The sequence below is a fragment of the Glycine max genome, chromosome 14, assembly GCF_000004515.6.
Source record: "Glycine max cultivar Williams 82 chromosome 14, Glycine_max_v4.0, whole genome shotgun sequence".
NCBI lineage: Eukaryota > Viridiplantae > Streptophyta > Magnoliopsida > Fabales > Fabaceae > Glycine > Glycine max.
Genome location: NC_038250.2, coordinates 30,202,143 through 30,224,202, shown reverse-complemented (window position 1 = coordinate 30,224,202; position 22,060 = coordinate 30,202,143). Strand labels below are relative to the sequence as shown.

General features: G+C 34.1%; 1 protein-coding gene across 3 annotated transcripts; it reads right to left on the bottom strand.

Moving 5' to 3' along the window:
- Positions 1-2,064: 2,064 nt before the first annotated feature.
- Positions 2,065-21,976, bottom strand: LOC100810450 (PHD finger protein EHD3). 3 transcript variants are annotated; one of them, XM_006596182.3, is made up of 7 exons: positions 21,783-21,976; positions 20,510-21,452; positions 17,619-17,804; positions 17,188-17,520; positions 4,579-4,668; positions 4,395-4,439; positions 2,065-3,303 (listed from the first exon to the last, which is right to left on the bottom strand). In XM_006596182.3, the coding sequence occupies exons 2-7, from the start codon at positions 21,338-21,340 to the stop codon at positions 2,377-2,379; spliced, it is 2,412 nt and encodes an 803-aa protein (XP_006596245.1). In that variant the 5' UTR covers positions 21,341-21,452; positions 21,783-21,976; the 3' UTR covers positions 2,065-2,376. The 3 variants fall into 3 exon arrangements, with proteins under 3 accessions (XP_006596245.1, XP_006596246.1, XP_014622425.1); XM_006596183.3 differs by having other exon boundaries at positions 20,516-21,452; XM_014766939.2 differs by having other exon boundaries at positions 20,510-21,435.
- Positions 21,977-22,060: the final 84 nt, after the last annotated feature.

Below are 22,060 nucleotides of genomic sequence, written 5' to 3'. Positions count from 1 at the left end.
AGTGTAAAAAGTGCGACACATATATCTTGTCGTTAACTTATGTGAGTCACCGTTAATAAAATAGTCTACGTGGCAAGGAGGGACAAATTCATTACTGAAATGATTGCTAACGTGGATTGTCAAAGCATATTTGTCATAATATTTTTTTGTCTTTTCGTCTTCCCACTCCGTTGACACATACGTCATTGAAAGATGAAAATGCAAGATTTAATCTTCTAAAGTATAAGAAGTGCAACAAATATATTCGGATGTTATCAAGGAATTGTATATGAGATAAGCTATGGAAAAAGGGATTAAAAGAAATAGTAAAATACAACTTAAGATTTGAACTCTTACACTTTGATTATCTATCTATTTATCCATCTATCAAATTGTTAATTAGTTTTTTAATTAATAAATATAACTACTTATTTTTCAAAATAAAATAAAATTCTTTAGTTTTATGACATAAAAAAATTGAGTTACCATTTAAAAAATTGAAAGCTTTTATTTCTTGAAAATTTTTGCTTCTTCAATTAATTATTAATCTTTATTACGTACTTTGCACAGTATGTCAAATGAAATGCAAGGTCGCTGCAATCCCTATATCAGCGAGAGATACAATTCTATATCCCAAAGGCAAAGAATAAACCTCTGTATTAGTTTTTTTGTTTAAAGTTAATCTCTGTATTAGTTTGAACATTATTGTATTTTTTATTTAAATTTATTTGGGTTCTTTATTTTTTAGTAACTGTTTTGATTTCATTCATATTTATAATAAGTGTTGTCTCGAATGGAAGCGCATAAGGTTTATGCAAGAGATTCTTTCATATTTGAGGTATATATGTATTATTGATTAAGAAAAAAGACTTATAATTCCACTTTAGATTTATCTAATTTAAATTTTGTGAGATTTTTTTTAAAAAAATAGTTGAATAAATTCTTTTTTAAAAATAAATAAATAAATAAATTTGGTCATGCAACCGATTGTGTTTTTTCTACTCAAAACTCTTAACATATTATTTTCAATCTAAATATGAGGACACTTAAGTTAGAATTGTGATATGGAATAATTTTAAAGATTAAAAGTGAAAAATTTAGTAGAAATTTGATAAAATTATAAGATATAAGATAAAAAAAATTTAATAGTAAAGATTAAAGTTTGATAAGAAAATCAAAATAATAAAAATATATATTAAAAGAAAATTTAAAAAATATATTGCATAAATGCTAAACGAATAGAAGCAGTAAATTATAAACACATAATAATAATAATAATAATAATAATAATAATAATAATAATAATAATAATAATAATTAGTCACAATCATTATTAACGTCCGGATATATTTATCGCACTTTTTATACTTTCAAGCATTTTCATCTTTTAGGAACACATTTGTTAGTGAAGTAGGAAGACTAAAAATAAAAAAAAATTATGACAAATATGTCCCTATGCTAGCAATCCACGTTGACAATCATTTCAGTGACAAATTTGTCCCTCCGTGTCACATAGTCTATTTTATTAATGGTGACAGACAAAAGTTTACAACAGGACATTTGTTGCACTTTTTACACTTCCAGAAACTAAATTTTGTATTTTTATCTATGCAAAACTACAAGAAAGGGTAAATTATATATAAATAGATGAAAAGTCATATTCCAAAGATTATGTTTTAAAACTTGACTTTCATTTTTTATTTGATTGAAGTCATTTTAAATAAATAAATTTTCAAAATAAATTTGTTTAGAAAAGAGGTTAAAACATAAGGGAGACGTGATTCTACTCAAGACTTTAGGAAAACAAAGTTAAAAAAATTAAAATATAAAAAAAAAAGTGGTAAGAACTTGTTCATAAACTTAACCGTACAACTTATGAAAAATTGGAAATCAGCCGAAAAAAAGTTTACAGAAAGGTCATTTTATTTTTGTAAACTAAATTGAGAATTGAAGAAACTCTTTCAAACACTCCCAGAGTCATTCATTGAACGGATAAGAAAATCAAGAACAGAATACTGTTCAAGGCTTGTGCAAAATTGGCACTGAAACATTGAAATCTAAAGGGTAAAACATCATCCCTTTTGATTATCCACAAATTGGAAATCGATATTATTCTAATTTGAAGTCTTCGCTTAAGTAATCATGACAATCCAAAACATTATATACTGCAGGGAGCAAAGCAACCTATTAAATTTCATATCAACCACATATTGCATCAGTATCTGGCCTGCAAAATATCCCATACTTCACTTATCACAGTTTTTTTTCTATTGATGCTTTTTGCTCCTTGGCCTCTATAATCCTTTCTCTCCAACGGTAACAAAATCAGTTATCTAAAGACTTAAACAAATGCAGGAAATAGAAAACATTAGGTATTAGCAGTTAGCACACACGCCCTCATGTTAATGCTTTCTTTGAGTCAATCAGCATTGCATTTAAGTCCTCTTCAGAATTCAGAGTATTTGCAGCAGTTATAAGCATGTCCATCATTCCTCCAACATTGTCTAATTCCCGTCCTCGCTTTTTGTTCCATTTCTTGTCAATATCTTCATTTGGCTTTGAATCATTCTGACCAACTTTCCCTTTGTTACTCTCATACGCCTTTCTTGCCTGGCGTATTGCCTGTATCCCTGCCTCACATTTTATGCAGAACCATTTCCCTTTCGGAATAGAATTTTGTGGAGGTTTCATACAGTAGACGTGGTATGCATGATCACAGGCATCACAGAGTACAATCTTATTGTCATCTTTGTCGGTGAGGCAAACTTGGCATATACAAGAAGGGCAATACCAACAGTGACCATATGACTTTAGCTGCTTACTTGACAAACAACTTACATGGTAGTATTTACTAGGGCAAAAAGAGTGACCACAGATTTTTACTTTTTCACCATCCACCGCCATTTTACAAATTTTGCAGTCGGATGAGTTTCTCCTATCTGTGGAAATTTGAATCCCATCATAAGTACAATTTGAATTCTCTTCTAATTCATTCAGTGTTTCCTCATTTGTAGGGATGTTTTCCTCACCAACAATATCATCCAGGGTCTTCAGGGCATTCAACCGTTCACACACCACACAATTCTTGTGTCGACATCCAATTCCATTAGCAGTACAATTGGCACAGAACCAGCTTTTGTAGGGTATTTCCTTCACAGCAGGCTCAATACAGGACAGATGATACATCTCCTCACATGAATCACAAACCAAACAGTCTGTCCCATCTGCTTTGTCTCCACAATGCCAGCAAGTGCCAAGTCTGAATGCAACACATTCTACTGTCTGCTCTGGTTTCATGTGAGAGATGGATTCCTGGTTACAGAGCTGTTTGACATGACAACATAAAAACAACTTTAAGTTTAATATATCCCAAGCAAAATTTCATATCGAATGAAGTACACTTGCTACTGATTGAGCAACATAAAAAGGCAGAGCTTTTGCAGTTTAAACAATCCTGTGCACAATAGATAGGCTAAGCTTGGAAAAACCCAGAAAGCTCTTAAAAATCAAACAAGTTCCCTGACTGCTGATTACAGTGAATTTTTAGATGCCAGAGGATTGATAAGGGATAAACTCTGGCCATACAACCACAACTCATTCTTCATTCATTTAGTCTTTCAAGAAAGAAAAAAAAAAAGCAACAAAAATAAAAGGAAGAAGAAAAGAGAAGAAACATTGGTCTTTGATCATGCAGAAATAGGTGTTAGGGATGAGGAATCTCTAATCTATGATATAGCTAAGACATAACAGAACAAAAAGGACAACCAATTTTGGTCTCAGATCTTATGCATTTGACCAGAGTTGATTAATAATCAATATCATGTGTCTCTGTCATGTAATTTACAGCATTGGTCTGTCAGAGTAGCTAGAAGGTGCAAAGGAAAAAAGGGTTGCAACTTTGGTTTCTTTATTCTTAATGGTTAAAAGGAGATCGACAACCGAGTGGGGGAGGGAGAGCAAGCCAGAGTTGGAGCAAAGCATCCTCAGTGGAATTTGGACCTTGCATTATGTCCCCATAGAGATTTGCTGTCACTTGAGCTAAAAGACTCTTCAGGGTTTGCTTCTTAATTTTATTTCATGTTTTTTTAACAAAACTGAAACAGTTATTCTTCTCTTTTTTTCAAAAATACCAGGGCATATATGCATGTATTTTATTTTATACTGTATCTTCCAATACAAAAACTGTAACTTATGATATTACAATAAAAATAATAGTCTCCTGTACATATTGCATAGAATAATGGCAGAGGTATGAGAGGATTAGGAATCTGTGCAAAAAAATTATCCAATTATCAAAGCTTCCTTAACTCTGATGCCAAAACAAAATTTATCTAAATATTAGATTTATCAAACTTGATCCGGATAAATGCATTATCAGCATATGAAATATCAGAATAAAAATTTAATACTCTTACCACTTCCTTTTCATCTTCAAAGGAACTCTGCGCTGAAATTCCCACCTGACAATAAGGAAAAGATATGATCAAAAAAAGACAAGAAAAAACATAACGCATAGCTAAAAAAGAATAAAATTCAGAAGCAAAGAAAAAAGAATGGAACTTAGGTGCTGTGGCAAATAACTACAAGAGTTTTCTTTACCTGCTCACAGAAGGAAGCTTTTGACATGTTGGAGAGACTCCTGGCCATAGCAACAATCTGATTTCCAGTACTTTGAAGCTTTCGCCAAACCTAGAAATATCGACAATGTCATGTCATGTAAAATAAGAAATTAAATTCTCCTGTCACCGGCTCAAAAGCTATAAAATTAACAAGCACTCTAAAGAAATATCCTTAAACAACACTGAAGATTATGGATGATTCTGATTAGGCAAAGATTATAGATGGTTCTGATGCAATCAAGTTGATAGGGGTTATCATAATTTATTCAGTTTAGGAAATATTGTAGCACATAAAAATTGTAGGACCTATTTTTTTTCATTATTTAGCTAGGTTTGTCTCTTCTCATTAATTAGCTCTGGACAATCTGATTATATCTGATTTCGGTGTAGCAAATATGGGCCAAGAAATCATCGGTGAATCTTCTCACCACCTGTATTGAATTGTATAATTGTAAACACTGTATCACTATACTAGAGTAAGTGCCTGCAGCTGCGTACATGCACAGAAAAAGGCAAAATGTTCAAATAATAAATAAAATGTTTTGTATGAAATTAACATTAATGCCATTAGGCGGGAAATTTTCCACCAAAAAGCAACACGTGGAAGAGGATTGGACAGTTTTATTATATATTAGGATTAGGATTACAACTGAGAGAAGTGAATTCATTCATTAGTTCTTCATGGTATCGAAGCGCTCTCAAATACAAACGAAACCCTAAATTCCTGCCATGGCTTCTGACACCAGCAGCCTCTCCAACATCACCTCTCCATGGTATCATATGACTTTTTATGGTACCAAAGCACTCTCAAATGTGAATGTATGAATACATGAATTTTAATGATGTCAAAGAAAAATCAAACAAGACCGCTTCAAAGGATAAGCATTTTCTTCAAGATTAATTCAAGATTGCTTCAACAAACAAAGTCTTGTTTCAAGATTCACTAAAGATCAAGTTTTGTCTCAAAACAAAGAGTTTCAAATTCATGCAAGGCTCTGGTAATCGATTACCAGGAAGTATAATCGATTACTAGAAGGGAAAAATGAAAAAGAGTTGTTGAAAAGGGTTTTGAATTTGAATTTTGAACATGTAATCGATTACCATATGTCTGTAATCAATTACCAGCAACGAAACTCCTGAAATTCAAATTCAAAAGTCATGACCCTTCAAATTATAACTGTGTAATCGATTACACAAATATAGTAATTGATTACCAGTGGAGAGTTTTCAGAAAATCTGCCAACAGTCACATCTTTTTATTGGAGTTGTGAATGGCCATCAAAGACCTTCCAAGAGAACTTCATTGTCAAATGCTCTCTCAGAAGAAACTCTTAGGTAAACACTTGTAAATCCATTAAGAGTTTCTCCATGGACTTCAATTCTAATATCCTTCGCTTCAAGAGAAAAATCTTCTTTCTTTTTTCTCATTCAAAGAGATTGATTAAGGAACTAAAGATCTCTTAAGTTGTAAGGATTCCTGAACACAAGGGATGGGTTGTCCCTGTGTGGTTCAGACTTCGTAAACGGATTTTTACAAAGGGAGTGGAAAATCTCAAGTGGGTTGCTTGAGTACTGGACGTAGGCATAGACTTTGTCGAACCAGTATAAAAACTGTGTTTGTATCCTCTCTTCCCTTATCTCATTTATTTTGTTGTAATCAATTTTGTCTTGTATGTTTAAAGAACATTATTAAATCGATTGTTGCTTCTTCTGCATTCTAAGCCTATCCTTCTTAAGTTATTGAGGCCACTGAACCAACAAGTGGTATCAGAGCAGGATTCTTATATAAATTTTAAAAACTTCAAGAATAAATATGGCTTCATCCAACTTTCCATTTCCTGAGAAAATTCTATCAATAGGCTCTTATGTTCAATGGTGAGGGTTACCATTATTGAAAAACCCGAATGCAAATCTTTAAAGAAGCCATAAATTTAAAGATATGGGAAGCCATTAAATTTGATTTTTTTATTCCTATAATGGTAGAGAGAAATGCAACTACATAAAATAAAAAAACTAGAGAAGAAAGAAGATGATGATGAAAGAAGAAAGAAGATTTCTCCTTAGTCCCAAAATGTTGAATGCAATCAATCTGAGCACATGAGATTCAATTGTCCTGTCTTCAAAAGAAGAATGAAAAATCTGACGAGAAATTTCAAAGAGAAGAAAGAAAATAAAGGATACATCATTTGGAAAGATAATGTCATAAATTCTTCAAGTGATTCAGAGAATAAAATCGTAAGTCTGAATATCATGATAAAAGACTATGAAAACGGAGAAAAGCAAAGTCGATACATTGATAACAATTTCTCCAAACACATGGCATGCATCAAAGTTTATTCATATTTCTCCCTAAGTTAAGTGGATATGTGATTTATGAAGACAACAAACAATGGCCACATTTCTCCCCAAGAAAAGTGAATATGTGATTTATGGAGACAACAAAGGTCACTTGATCAACAAGTCTAACAAGTGATATCAAATGATACCAACATGTCACTTGTCTTTGATTGATTACTTTTTATACTTGTTTTCTACTTGAGTTTAGACTATTCTGGATGATTGTGATTGAATTTGATTGATTGTGTTTTTTGATTGATGTGTTTATCTTGATTGATATTCAATTTTTGTTAGTTTGATGGATTATATTTTATATTTGATTAATTGTGTTTGATGATTGTTCTTGATTGAGTTTTGATTGTCTTTGATGGTTGTTCCTGATTGAATTTTAGATTGTCTTTAAAGAATCTATTAAACTTTTCAAATTAATTTCATATTTTAAGAAAACTATATTAAATTTAGAAAAGGAAATTTTGAAATTGAAATTTGAAATTTTGAATTTCAAAATTGAAATTTGAAAATTAAAATTTAAAATTTGAAATTAAAATTTGGAAGTTAAAAATGGAAGTTAAAGTTGAAGTTGGAAGTGAAAGTTGGAAGTTGGAAGTTATAAATGGAAGTTATTGAAAGTTAGAAGTTGGAAATTGAAGTTATTAGGAGTTGAAAGTTGAAAATGAAAATTGAAAATGAAAATTGAAAGTTGGAAGGAAAAGTTACTGGAAGTTGAAGTTGGAAGTTGAAGTTTGAAATTTCAAATTTAAAAATTGAAATTTAAAATTTATAATTTGAAATTTAAAATTTGAATATTTTTTTAATAGAAATTATTGTGCATAGTTAGTTGATTGTTAATTTAATTAATTTGATTTGAAATGTTTGATGATTGATTATATTTGATTGTGTTTGATTGATGTGTTATTGTACTTATTTTTGCTTGATTAATATTGAATGATTGTTTTAATGTTTTTTTATATCACTTGATTCTCATACATTGCAACAAGTGATAACATTTTTCTCCTCTCTATTCATAATTTGTTTTTTATGTTAACAAAGGGGAAGAGATAGATACAAGATATATGAAATCTTTATAAAACAACTTTTTATATATGAAATCTTCAACTGTTTCATATAAGCAATCATTGCAAAACAAAGGGGAGTAAAACTATATACAAATGAATTTTTTTTTTTGTTCCTAACCTACAGGTGGTTGTCATCATCAAAAAAGGAGAGAATGTAAATTATGAAGATTTTGATGATGTCAAAAAGATCAAGTCTTGGATAATGAGTGTCATCATCAAAAAGGGGAGAATGTAAATCATGCATTGTTTTGATGATGTCGAAAAGAAATCACTTGATTGTCATCATCAAAAAGAGAGAATGTGAATGTATGAATACATGAATTTTGATGATACCAAAGAAGAATCAAACAAAACTGCTTCAAAGAATAAACATTTGTTTTAAGATTAATTCAAGATTGTTTCAACAAATAAAGTTTTGTTTCAAGATTCACTAAAGATAAAGTCTTGCCTCAAAACAAAGAGTTTCAAAGTCATGGAAGGCTCTGATAATCGATTACCAGAAGGGAATAATGAAAAAGAGTTGTTGAAAAGGATTTTGAATTTGAATTTTAAATATGTAATCGATTACCATATGTCTATAATCGATTACCAACAACGAAACTCCTGAAATTCAAATTAAAAAATCATGACCCTTCAAATTATAACTGTGTAATCGATTACACAAATATTGTAATCGATTACCAGTGGAGAGTTTTCAGAAAATCTGCCAACAGTTATATCTTTTGATTGAATTGGTAATGGTCATCAAAGGCCTATAAATAGGTGACTTGGACACGAATTCTCAAGAGAGTTTTGCTGGTCCAAAATATTTTATTCTCTCAAAAGGAAATGAGAGAGATTCCAAAAGAACTTCATTGTCAAATGCTCTCTCAGAAGAAACTCTTGGGCAAACACTTGCAAATCTATTAAGAGTTTTTCCATGAACTTCAATTGTAATATCCTTTGCTCAAGAAAAAATTCTTCTTTCTTTCTTCTCATTCAAAGGGATTGATTAAGGGACTGAGGGTCTCTTAAGTTATAAGGATTCCTAAACACAAGGGATGAGTTGTCCCTGTGTGGTTCAGACTTTGTAAACGGATTTTTACAAAGGGAATGAAAAATCTCAAGTGGGTTACTTGAGTACTGGATGTAGGCACGGATTTTGTCGAACCAGTATAAAAACTGTGTTTGCATTCTCTCTTCCCTTATCTCATTTATTTTGTTGCAATCAATTTTGTCTTGCATGTTTAAAGAATATTATTAAATTGATTATTGCTTCTTCTGTATTCTAAGTCTATCCCTCTTAAGTTATTGAGGCCGCTGGACCAACATCAAATACTAAAGAACCCCTCTATTCCAGCCATCACTTATGACACCAGCAGACACTCCAACATCACCTCTCCAATATGAGCATTGTCTGTCAATCTAATATGAAATCTGCATGCTTTGGACATCCTCATCACGCACAGACTCAATGGCAAAAATTATCTCCAATGGTCTCCATTTGTTCCCATTTCATCAGTGGTAAAGGAAAAGGTGATTACCTTACCAGCACTGCTGATCCTCCTTCCAAGTCTAATCCAAATCCAACTAGGAACTGGAAATTGGTTGATCAACATCATGAACTTGAAAATAGGTCAAAACTTTATGTTCTATTCAACTGCAAAGGAAATCTTGGGCAGCATCAAGGAAACCTACTCAACCTGGTGAATACTTCTGAATTTTTCAAGATAAAAGCATCCTTACATCCTCCAGCAAGGTGAAACCTCTTTAACTGAATATTATAATGTCCTTACTCAGCACTGACATCAACTTGATACATTTTGAAACTGACAGTTGGAATTGCCAAGATGATCAATAAATATATAATAAAATCATGGAGGAGAGGATCTTCAAATTTTTTATTGGCCTCAATAATGACCTTGATGAAGTACAAGGAAGAATTCATGGAAGATGCATCCCTCCATGAAACTTTTGCAGTGGTTAGAAGAGAATAAAGCAGAAGAGAAGTCATGATGGAATGGGAAATCAAGGACCTCTTTCTGAAGGCGAAGATTCTGCTCTTCATGTAAACCAGAATCAGGGAAATGATGGTAGACCATGGAAAGGGAGACCATCATGTGACCTTTTCTAGAGTCTAGGACAAATTAAGGACTGTGGATACAAGTTAGAAAATTCACAGCAAACTGCTGACTGGAAACCCAAAGCTTCTGCACTGGCTCTCAAAGTTTCTGAAGATTTAACACTTGAATCTGTCCTCTTTGTTCCAAATTTGTAATGCAGCTTGTTATCTATTACAAAATTCACAATGACCATAAATTCAAACTTGAACAGCTAACTTGCTTCAGTCCCAATGGCATGTAGTAGGGTGTCTGCTTCTGTCAAAACCCATGATGATGTTATGCTATGGCATTTTAGATTGATGATCATGTATCCTGCAAAGTTGTTTCCATCCTTGTTTGTCCATAAAAATCTAATTTTTTTTTTGATCGGCAAAAATAATTATATATATATATATATATGAATAAATACAAGTACCAGAGGTACTATGTACATAAGTAGAATACCATACACATGGTTCCTTAGTGAAACTGCTACAGTTTCATTAGGAACCATAATATGGCTACATAAGTAGAACAACTGCTAGAAATCCAAGAAAAGCTACCCCCTACTAATGCAAAAATCCTTGTCGAATTTGACTTGACCATTGATTAAAATAAAAATCTAAATATATTCATGAATTCTGTCAACTAGCTAAACACACAAAAAACTTGCTTCTATACACACTTATCAACCTTCTCATCCCTTTTCAAGGTTTGGAGGCCATCCTGTGTTACAGGTGTCAAGCACTAGATGGTTCATTGCAATAGTAGATGATCAAACAAGAGTTACTTCAGTGTATCCCATAAAAGGAAAATCCAAAGCTAGATTTATATTTCAGAAATTTCACTCGACAATAACCAAGATTTTTCTATTGTGAATCATGTCTATAGACAAACCATTGATATCTAAATCCTTCTTAGTGGTTTTGCATATGTTGAGTAATTCTAAAGAGGATAGTTGGGAAATTTCCTTATGTAATTACAGTAATTAGAATATTTGTAATTACATAAAGACAATCCCTAACTATCCTCTTCACATTAACTCTAACAACAGCAAGTTTAAGAAATATTGAGTCCCAAAATGTTCCTAATTTACCATCAACTGATGATCTTGATTGATATTTCCATTGCCCATAGAAAAGCACACGGTCACACACCCAAGATTGTATATCTTAGTGTGTTATGGCAACCTTTTACATATTATGCCTTTCATTGAACTTAGAGGGGGAGAATTTAGAGAAAAAAAGGTGAACTTAGAGAAGGTAAAGCTTTATTATTAAGAGAAAGAGAATGTAATTCTTAGGTTCTGCATCATCCATGTATATATAGTCTCTTAATAGACTTGGTGGGGACTATTTCCTAGGCTGCTATTATTAAGTGCAACTGCTCATCAAACCTACCACGGTCCATGCAAACCAAACCAAAGCACTGTTGTCAAACACCATGCACAGACCTCCACCACTGAAGCACAGCTTGATACCAGGTCTCACCATCTCCTCAAGAAGCTGAGGCACAACTTGAAGGCAATTGTTCATGACACGATGGAGATAGAGAGAGGAAGTTCATGTGCAACATGCTTTTGTGCACTCTAGTGGGGATGAATGGGGACCTCCACCACAACCATAAAAGGGACCTACGAAAATTTCAAAAATATTTCCAAAATGACTTTCAGGTGTTTTCAAAATTTTCTGAAATTTTGAGTGTTTTCTAAAATTGAAAATGAAAATTCTAAGCAAGCACATTTTCTTGATCATCTTCTATTTTTATTGAAAATAAAAACAGAAAATGGTATAAGTTGTTTAAAGAGAGAGACATAGAGCATATTTGCTGAAAACCGTGTGTTTGAATGACAACACGGAGCAAGGTTTATACTGGCTTATTACAATAAATAGATATTAAATACACATAAATTAGAGGAGATTTTGTTTTCTCTAAATCGGATTACTTGCCTACAAATCTGATATATGACAAATAAAATAAATTTGATTCTGGTTTTCAACACAAGTAAACTGCCCCTTAGTTTTCTATTCTTGAAACAGATTATGAGAAGCAGTTTTTTAAAACAATCAAGCAAAAAATAAATGTTCAAACAATTATTTTTATGTTTCTGTTTTTTAAAACAAAAAATTGTTCTGGAAAATTGAAATCAAACAGGCCCTCAATTTCACAGAGAAAATATATCCTTGGTTTACTAAAGAAAACTAGAATACTTGGGTTCAAACCAACAAATACCCAAGTGGATCCAATCTAAAAATCAAGTTTAAAGGAAGGAGACACACTATTGACAAGGATATCAAAGACATTTGGAATAAGTTTTCTGTACTACTACAAATACAAATCCTCTTACAGAGAGGATGGACAGGGAGAAACAATGAACCATAAATAAAAATTACTACCATAAAAGAAAGTACAAAATATCCTAGCTTAATCGCAGCATCCTAGAGAGCTGATTTCCTAATTTGTAGAATATTCACACTCTAACCTAATAAAACAGAATATTTACAGTAATAAAATAAAATCAAACATTTATTGATGGATGCTAACAACCCCCTGCCCCACCCCTAACAAAAAACATTTTCTTGGAGATATCCTCCATGGACAGCTTGTCAATTATTGTTGGAAAGCCACCTTAATTGCGGATACCCCTAACCAGCCTTAGTTTCAGCCTCTTTGGGGGCTACCTTAATTGCAACCTCAAGGATGGTGGTTTAGTCCCACATCAACTAAAGATATGGCTTAAATAGAGCTTATAAAGCTTGAGCAGTCCTCACCTTACAAGCCAATTTTGAGGGGTTGAGTTAGACCCTATGCCCAAATTCTAAGAATTATACTCTCAAATTGCTTTTTGAATAAACCTATGGTTATTATGTGATAGATACCCATTTAGTAACATAATTAGAGTTAGTTAGTTGAGGGCAAGAATAATTAGAGAAATAAGGCATGCTGCCTATAGATAGAAACGGATTGAGGGAAGTACTTGGTCAATTGGCGAGTTAGCATTATGGATAGGGTAAATCATGGATCTCTCTAATATCCAGGGAATTTACTATTCTTTGCATAGTTTCAGTTCTTGGTATTGTACCCATGTTGTGGCAGGATTGTGAACTAAGCTTCATCAATAAAAATTTGTACTTTTTACTCACAAATCTAATCCAATTCTATCAATTAGTATCAGAGCCTTCCCCCATATCTATTACATGCAAATGAGTGGCACAAGTGGTGAAGGTGGCATTGCAGTGTTTCTCGGAACTAATCAAAGGGATAGTGCACAGAAAACTTGCATGGCATGGCCACTAGGGTTGCAGAGCATGGTGGGATGTTGGGATCCAATTGTAAGGCATGGGACTTGAGTCCCACATTATGGGATTCTAGTGTGGGTTTGATAAGGCCTTGGACTCTCCAACTACAACAGCTAGCTTTCGTGATGTGGTTCTCCCAAGGTTTTGATCGTAATGTCGACAAATTTGATCTTTGGTTGGAGTATAGGAATGCAAATCTAACCTTCTCTATTTCCTCCTTAACAAAATGCCTATCGCCTTCCACATGCTTCATTCTGTATAATACTGCTAGTCTTCCCAATTCGCATCCCTGTACATTTCCACCATCAGGCATCCATTTCTCTGTATAGCATTCCTCTCTTCAGAGTTGCCTTTAGGCACCTTGCTCAGGATCCTATGCACAAATCCATTATGCCATTCATCTATATTCTACCTCTGTTACTCCTAACCACCACACTGGTTTTCACTCCTCTAAGTAAACTAGATTTCCTCCAATGAAAGTGCAGTATCCAAAAGTTGACCTTCTATGATGTCCGCCTTCATCTTATGCATAAATGTTACATGCACATGCTATGATGGCTTTCTCAACAAAGCTGCCACTTTTCTTTACTTGAATGGCTTGTTTGTAACACCCCACAAACTTTTAAGATTTTACTCAATCTATGTTGAGATTTTTGTGGGATCATTTGCCTCTTGCAAATTACCACAATACTCGTTATGGTTATCTTCAATCCTTAATAAAAAAACTATGTCTTTTGGTCAAGTTTAAATGAAAAGTGTATCCTCCTTAATGATGCATCTTTCTCTAAATTGTTTGAGCATTTTACCCTTCTCCTTCCCTTGACATAAAACTTTTCCATGCCTACTTGGATGGAAATGGTGGAACTTGGCACTCAAACATTGACCCAACCAGTATTTCGAGTTCTTTATCAATGAACTGCTCACTACTTATACCCTTAAAAAAACCCATAAAACATGGCAAGATTAGTTTATGGTGATTTAAACAAGGGAAATTGATATGCAAATGGCAACATAGAAAATTGAAAATTTCTGATCGTTGGGTTACTTTTTGAATTTTTTAAAAATGGAAGATTTTAAAAGGAGTTGGGGAGAGTGATAATTTTGCATAAAATTTAAAAAAGAAATAAATTGATTAGAATCCATTTGGAAAAATCAAATGAAAGGAATAGAAAAGTGTGTAAGTGAACAAAATGAGTGAAATTTGAGGTTTGAGTTGTGAAATTATCTTGCCACTTGATTTGCTATATATACAATTTTTAACAGTAAAACTTTATGACATTAATCATTTTTTCATTCACAATTTTAACGTAGAAGTGAAATGGTAGAATTTTTTTTTTACTGATCACCATTTTTAACATTTAGATCTTAATGTTCCCAATTTTATTGACTTACATCCATTCCAACAAAAGAAATAACTTTCATGCATAATTCCAACTACTCCCAATTACTCACCATTTCAATCTCCTAGCCACTCACCTCTAACCTTTCATCTCTCAAAAGTAGATCTACCTTCGATCTGTCTTGTATTTTTTTCTCTCCCCCACCATAAAAGCCATCCCTTCAATCTGTGGTGTCCAAAATGTACAGGACAGTGCCACCGAACTCTCCTCACCTTTCAGGATGTCACTAGATCATGTTGACGTGTCCTTCGCACAGGTGCTGCAAGTGCAAGTGGTGAGCACCTACTTGGCACCTATCTAATGCTGGCAGTAGGAGAGGATTCTTTAAGATATGTTGTGACAGCATGAAGGAGTTGTAAGCATGTGAGGATCAATTGGATTTGACTGCAGTTTTACCCCATGGTTCTAGAATGGGATGGGCGGATGGCAGGGGAGGGTTTGTTTTTCATTGCAACTGGAATTCTACCCTTCAAAGCATATATTTTGGTGGGCTCATTGCCACATGACTGCTCTACATCAAACAACAGATTAATGCACAAAAGATAGGAAAAGGAAAAAGGAGTGTGCTAGACATCAACATGTGGCTGATCATGTTGGTATTGATCCTCGTTGGGGTTGTGCTCGAAGGATTTGGATATGGCTGAATGTGCTAGTCTTGGTACTCACCGCACATTAAGCTTTTTTATCTTTTTGGGTACTTAAATTTGTTGCTTTCACAATACACCTTAAATGTCAGGCCTGTGTTGTATGATTTGGAAAGGTTTCTTGAAGAGGATGCAGTTCCTTGTGTAATTTGCAACTAAAACAACTCTAGTGATGATATTCAGAATGAAATAGTTCCTTATTTGAAAAAAATGAGTTATGCAACTCCCATTAGAGTTTCTCTAACATATCCTAGATCTCACCTATGATTATTGCACTTACAAGTAGGGAATTTTGGTAACATGAAGAAGCAAAAAGCAATCAATGGTAGCATGCAATAGTGCTCAAACTCGAAGTCCAAACAATGGCACATGGCACATGTGAGAGAAGGTGACAGAAAAGGATAATGAGCTTAAGATCACAAGCAAAGGACCAAAAAAGTTATTTTGTAACAATCAAGCAAACAATAAGAATTGCAAAGAATTCGAATTTTTACAACAAACCAAGCATGTGGAGATTGATAGACACTTCATTATGAAGAAGATAGAAGGAGACTCAACACTAACTATACTCTTTCAAACCTTCAAATTGCTATACTCGCAAAGGCTTTAAAAAGTATAAAAATAAGTTCCAAGCTGGGATTAATCAACATCTACTTCCAGCTTGAGGGGACATGAAGATTAGGGATGGTTATGGTTAGGCAATGAAGATTATGGACAGTTCTGAATTCTGATAAGGACATCAGGTTAATAGGAATTATTATAATCGATTCCTGAATCAGATAATGTAAAGGTCCAAAGTTTTTCCCTTATTTAGTTAGGTTTGTCTCCTCCATTAATTTATCTCTATATAGTCCGACTATATCCAATTCAAGTGCAACATATCTGGGCCAAGAAATCATGAATGAATCTTCTCATCACTTTTCACAATGATATATTAAAATAGAGAACAATGAAAATCATCTGTTTCTTTAGATACTAATCCTTGAAGCAAGACATGAGAACTTAACCCTGTCAACTTACAGTTTATGTGAATACCAAGCAACATTGTAGTTTGAAAAAAATTATAAATAAACATAAGATGCCTAGGCACCAAAGTAGCTCTGAAGATCAATGATAAACAACAAAGACAAAAACAACCCAGAACTATATGAATCCAATAGAAAAACTCCCAAATCCAGGTCAACCCACTAGAACTTTAGGGATCAAGCAATATAAAAAAAATATTTAGCAATCCTCTCAAGTATCAATTTTTTAATGTATTACCCCATTTCCTCAAGCAACTGACTGATACTGGTCTTGCAATTACAATCCGTGTTTTTTTTTCTCAATTAGGGGAAAATTAACTTTCTCAATTTTACACTGTAATTCCATTAATAGGGCGATCTTTAAAAAATGCAAACATTCAAGGAACTTTTTCTCTGCATTAACAAGGGGTTTTGCTTTAAAAATGGATTATTTAAATCGATATATCATTTGTTTTCACTGTGCTTTATGATTAAAAAATAAACCTGCTTAGTTCCCAATGAAAGGATCTCTTTGAGGAAGATAATAGATAATTGGATGCAAAAGATATTCATGATTGTTGATTAAGTTTTCACCAAAAAAAAAAAAGAGCAAGCCAAAACAAGCACACCATCATCATGACACTAAGGTAAACCACATATTCAGTTATTTAAATTTTTCAAATTTTCTCAAGTAAAATCATATAGCCGGGTAAAAATTGACAGTAAAGAGGCTATTATTATAAATTACCTGTTGAACATCAGATAGGAAAAGTGTAGGCGATTGTTCATAAGCTTGCCCCTTCATCCTTGAGTTTATCAAACTAAAGTCAAATACAGTTTCAGGTTTCGTTCCTTGGAAATTTTCAAGTAGCACTTTACATAATGAACTGAACTTTTCAGAGGCTAAGATATCGCGGAACACACGCTGGCACCCCTCAGTTGTATCACGGCCATTTGACTCACTAGAAAATCCGTTGTGCACAACATTTTCATGTCCATTAGCTTCACTCTGTAATCTATAAAACAAACTTTCTAATTGCGGAGAGCACTCCTGACCATCTTTGACAATTTTAAGAGTTTCCTGCAGAAAAATAAGAGCAGAGTAAAACTGAAGGAACAAAAGTGAATTAGGGCAAGTAGTGTATGCAGGATATGTGTAGTTCTAACTGCAGAACCAACCTTCATTGTAGGGGCACAACTAATTTTAGGACAGCTCATGAGTGCTTCCCTTATACACCACTTCATGCCACCATTGTCATTGCCTAATGAATGATATAAATGCTTTAGTACAACATTCCCCCAATGGTCATGTGAATGATCTTTTGAAGTGTTGCCAACAGCTAAATCAAATGGTTTCTTCACCGCCTACAATCATGAGAAAATTTCAAATACAGCTTTGCAGAAAGAGCCAAGAAAGTGTATTTAGTGTGCTCTTGAAGTCATGTATGGGCGAAGACCAGAATCATCACATGATATATTGTGAAGCACAAATGTAGATTACAGCCAAATTTTCTCTTTTCCCACACATTAAATACAAATGCTACTATAATAGTAACTAGTAAAAAAAATAATGTAATTCAAGCAAAGTAATGAGTGGACAAAATTAAACCCCACTGGCTGGAGTAATTACATGCAATAAAAGAAATTATTATAATGTAAGATAGCAAAAGGGAAAACAAATTATCCATCATTCTTCCCACACCCCCACCACCACCCAATAAAAAAAGACAAATCTACTAAATATAAATTACAATTTCTGCTAAAAATAAGCAATTTATTTTTCTCAACCCATTACTCAAATTAAATATCTTATATCTTAAAACATACAATCAGTGTCATTTTCTCCTTAACCTTGAAAGTTGTATTACCATTATTAATATAATCATTGAGAATCACATCATTCCTGCATAAATCAAGCAAATTAGCCCCCTCCTAGTGATGCAATCCTACCCCGCAAGGGCATTGGATAGAAAACTCCAAGTAGATTGGGCCAGATATGCAAGAGAAGGCCCTAGGGTTCTTATGAGCCTTAGGGTAGATTTCGGGCCCATGGGCTAAGTACGAGCCCACTTATCTTTGTAAATATTAGATTAAGGTTTCATTATTTTTGGGCCTTGTATTTAGGGCTCCATAATGTAGGTAGGATACCCTAGAAATATAGGATTTTTCAGCCCTTGTATTTTAGGGCACCTAGACTAGTTTTTGTATTAGGGGTAGTTTTGTAATTTCACATGCACTAAGTGGATATTTGATGTGTGTGATTGGAAATAAATTTAATTGAATTGGTAGAAGCCCAATCCAATTAAATTTTAGAGGGAGAGGTGAGCATTTGCTTACTACACCCATTGCCACATCATATAGTCACACTTTGTGCATGTCCTTCATGCTTTTCATGCCTCATGACACCTAAGCACACTTAGTGGAGAATCTTGGAATTGATCTTGGATTAGTGGGCTGAACCATAACTAAAATTCACTAATCATAATTAGTGAAATTTTGGCTCCAAAGTTTGGCTCCACAAATTCAATTTCAAATTCAAGTGAAATTTGAATTTCCCTCCAATTTTGTGTGACACTTAGGTTATAAATAGAGGTCATGTGTGTGCATTTTTTTCAACTTTGATCATTTGAATATTAAACTTCAGATTTCAAAGCTCATTTAGAGCACAAAATTTCGTGCTCTTCTCTCCCTCTCCCTTCATTCATCTCCTTCTTCCTCCAAGCTCTTATCCATGGCCTCCTATGGTGGTGAGCTTCTTCTAGACTCATCTTCTCCTTAAAGTGGCGTCTCCTCTCTCTCTCCCTTTCTCCATTCCGCTGCCATTCATCTTCAAAGAAGCAAAGGAATCCATTGATGAAGAAGATCCTAGGCCTACAAGCTCCAATGGAGCTTGCATCACCTAGGCTCCTACAACAAAAGTTAAACAGAATCTGGCTCCCCCTCAATAAATCCAAGGTTCCATGTAAATTTCTTGTCCAGTACATTATTTTGAAAATACAGCACATAGGTTGCAATTCAGCCTCATTAATCTTCATCAACAATGTACATACAGGAGGATTTGATCTTAGCATAATAGCAATGCCAAACATTAACTTTGCAAATTAGTTCTCTCGTCATTGAAACGTAAATTATGACCCATAACCAAAATACATCCTTCCCTAGTGTCTGAATGAGTACACTGCTCAAAGTTGCAACTCCATTTTGAACATAATAAAATTTTAACTTAAAAGGCATAGCTGCTCTTGAGCACAGTATCTACAAAACAAGAAGAAAAAAATCTTCAGATTCTTTTCATGTGTGGATGTTGTCCTCATCATTTTTGTCCTAAAATTCACAAAATTAACCAACAATAACCTACCTAAGTGTGAAACAAATGCAACTCATGGTGAGGTTAGTTAGGGTATTCTTACAAACATCTAGTCCATTTATTGAACTAAGATTGTGTGTGTGCTTTTGTCTGAGTAATTCCATATCTTTAAAGCATTTACAAATTAAGACTTAAGAGCAGAACAACATAAACATTAGCAGAATTCAGTATTTCTTCTACTATAACATTAGCATTCAGCTTTATGTTTCTTCGGTATCACTCAGCTTAATAAATCTTCTACAATACTCACTACCATAGATTAAGAAGCCACTGTAAGAAACCAAACACCAGAAACCTGATATCTTAGGTTAGAACAAATGCCTTAGGAAGCAGCTAAAGAAACAACCACTGCACTACATTCATCCAAATATAGCCAGAGTAAAATCAGCCATAAAAACCAAGGAAGGATAAAATCTTTCTGCAATCAATACTTTTTCAACTATATGACTAAACAACCCAATCCATATAGAACAGGAATGCCCGTGACACTCTTGCAAATTATTCCATAGCTACAAATTATAAGCACATGTGCATCTTACAAGCTGATTGACCTCTTTTCTACATAAACATAAAAATCTAGCAGCTTGCAGCTTAAGAATTCCACAAAAAGACATACATAACAAATGAAATCTCTTATACAGTGCGACAAGTAGCAATACAGAACCATCACAGGCACACATGTCGTAAAAGCAGTAGAGAAAACCTGTACCAACAGTTGACTTGCAGCTCCCATATGTTTTCTGCTGTTCTCCTGGACTTTAAATTCTGAACTTGACTTTGCATGCTTGCGCCTCTTGTATGTTTGAAAACACTCAACTGCACCAGAGTTCCCTTCATCTGCATTTGCCACTACATTATTAACAGTTTCATTCTTCAAGCAGTGATCCTCTTGACCTTCAGTAACACCATTCCCATCTGCAATGACCACCTCATTATTTACAGCTCCATTCTTTGAGCCATGAACTTCTCCACTGTAAGCAACACCATTCCCATCAACAATTGCCACCTCATTATTTACAGCTTCATTCTTTGATCCCCAAACTTCTCCATGTTCAGTAACACCATTCCCATCAGCAAATGCCACCCCGTTAACTTCATTCTTTGAGCCTGAAACCTCTCCATCTTCAGCAGCAGCACTCCCATCAGCAATTGCCACCCCACTATTTATAACGCCATTCTTCAAGGTCCAAACTTCGCCTTCAGCAACACCATTTCCACCCTCAGTTTCCATCCCATTATTTACAGTTTCATTCTTCAAGTCCTGAACTTCTTCACCTTCAGCAAGACCATCTCCACCTTCAACCGCCACCCCATTATCTACAGCTTCCTTCTTCAGATCCTGAACTTCTTCACCTCCAATTGCCACCCCATAACTTACAGCTCTATCCTTCAAGCCCCGATCTTCTTCGCCTTCTGCAACACCACTTCCACCTAAAATTCTCCCCCCATTATCTCCATCTTCAGAACCCAACCTCCGATCCAACCCAACCCCTTCACCATTATCACCGTTGCTACTTCCATCCTCAGCTTCCATCTAACCAGAACCCCAATTTCCAAAGCCTCACAAGCAAGAAATTAGGGTTTCACGGCAAACAGATCCAAAATTCCCCAAGATTCGTCTCTCACCAACTTCAACCACAACAACACTGAAATGAAAACCAGAAATACCCAAATTACCAGCACACTTCAACTCAGAACTCACACACATACACACACACACACACTTCAATCATCACCATCAAGATGCATGCAGTGTAAGCAGAAACAAAATGTCAACAGAACCAACACAAACAAAAACATCAAGACCCTTTCGTTCCACAAAATTCAGTAAATAAAAAAAGCAAAAAAAGGTAAAAAAAAAAAAAAAAAAACTAAGCACCCCCAAAGCTTTTATTTATTTACCACACAAGAAGTGAGTTACTGAGAAGCGAAACGGAAATAGAGGAGGAAAATTGAGAGGAAGAAGAAGCGCTTACGGAAACTGAGGTTTGAGAAAGTGGCTTTACGTAACGGAAATTGAAGAAATGAGAGAGTGTGTTGAAATATTTGTTGGGAAGTTGAAGCAGCAGCAGCAGCAGCAGCTGAAGAAGAAGAAGCTGGCTTTCTTATCCTTCTTTGTTTTTTTGAAATGCAACCGTTTTGCTCTATTTCGCCGGTCATTTCTTTTCACCTTTTAGTCTTCATTGTTATTTTTTTAATTGTAAGAGGAGAGCACGTGGTCGGCTTTGGGCTTCGAGAAAGACCATAGAAAGAA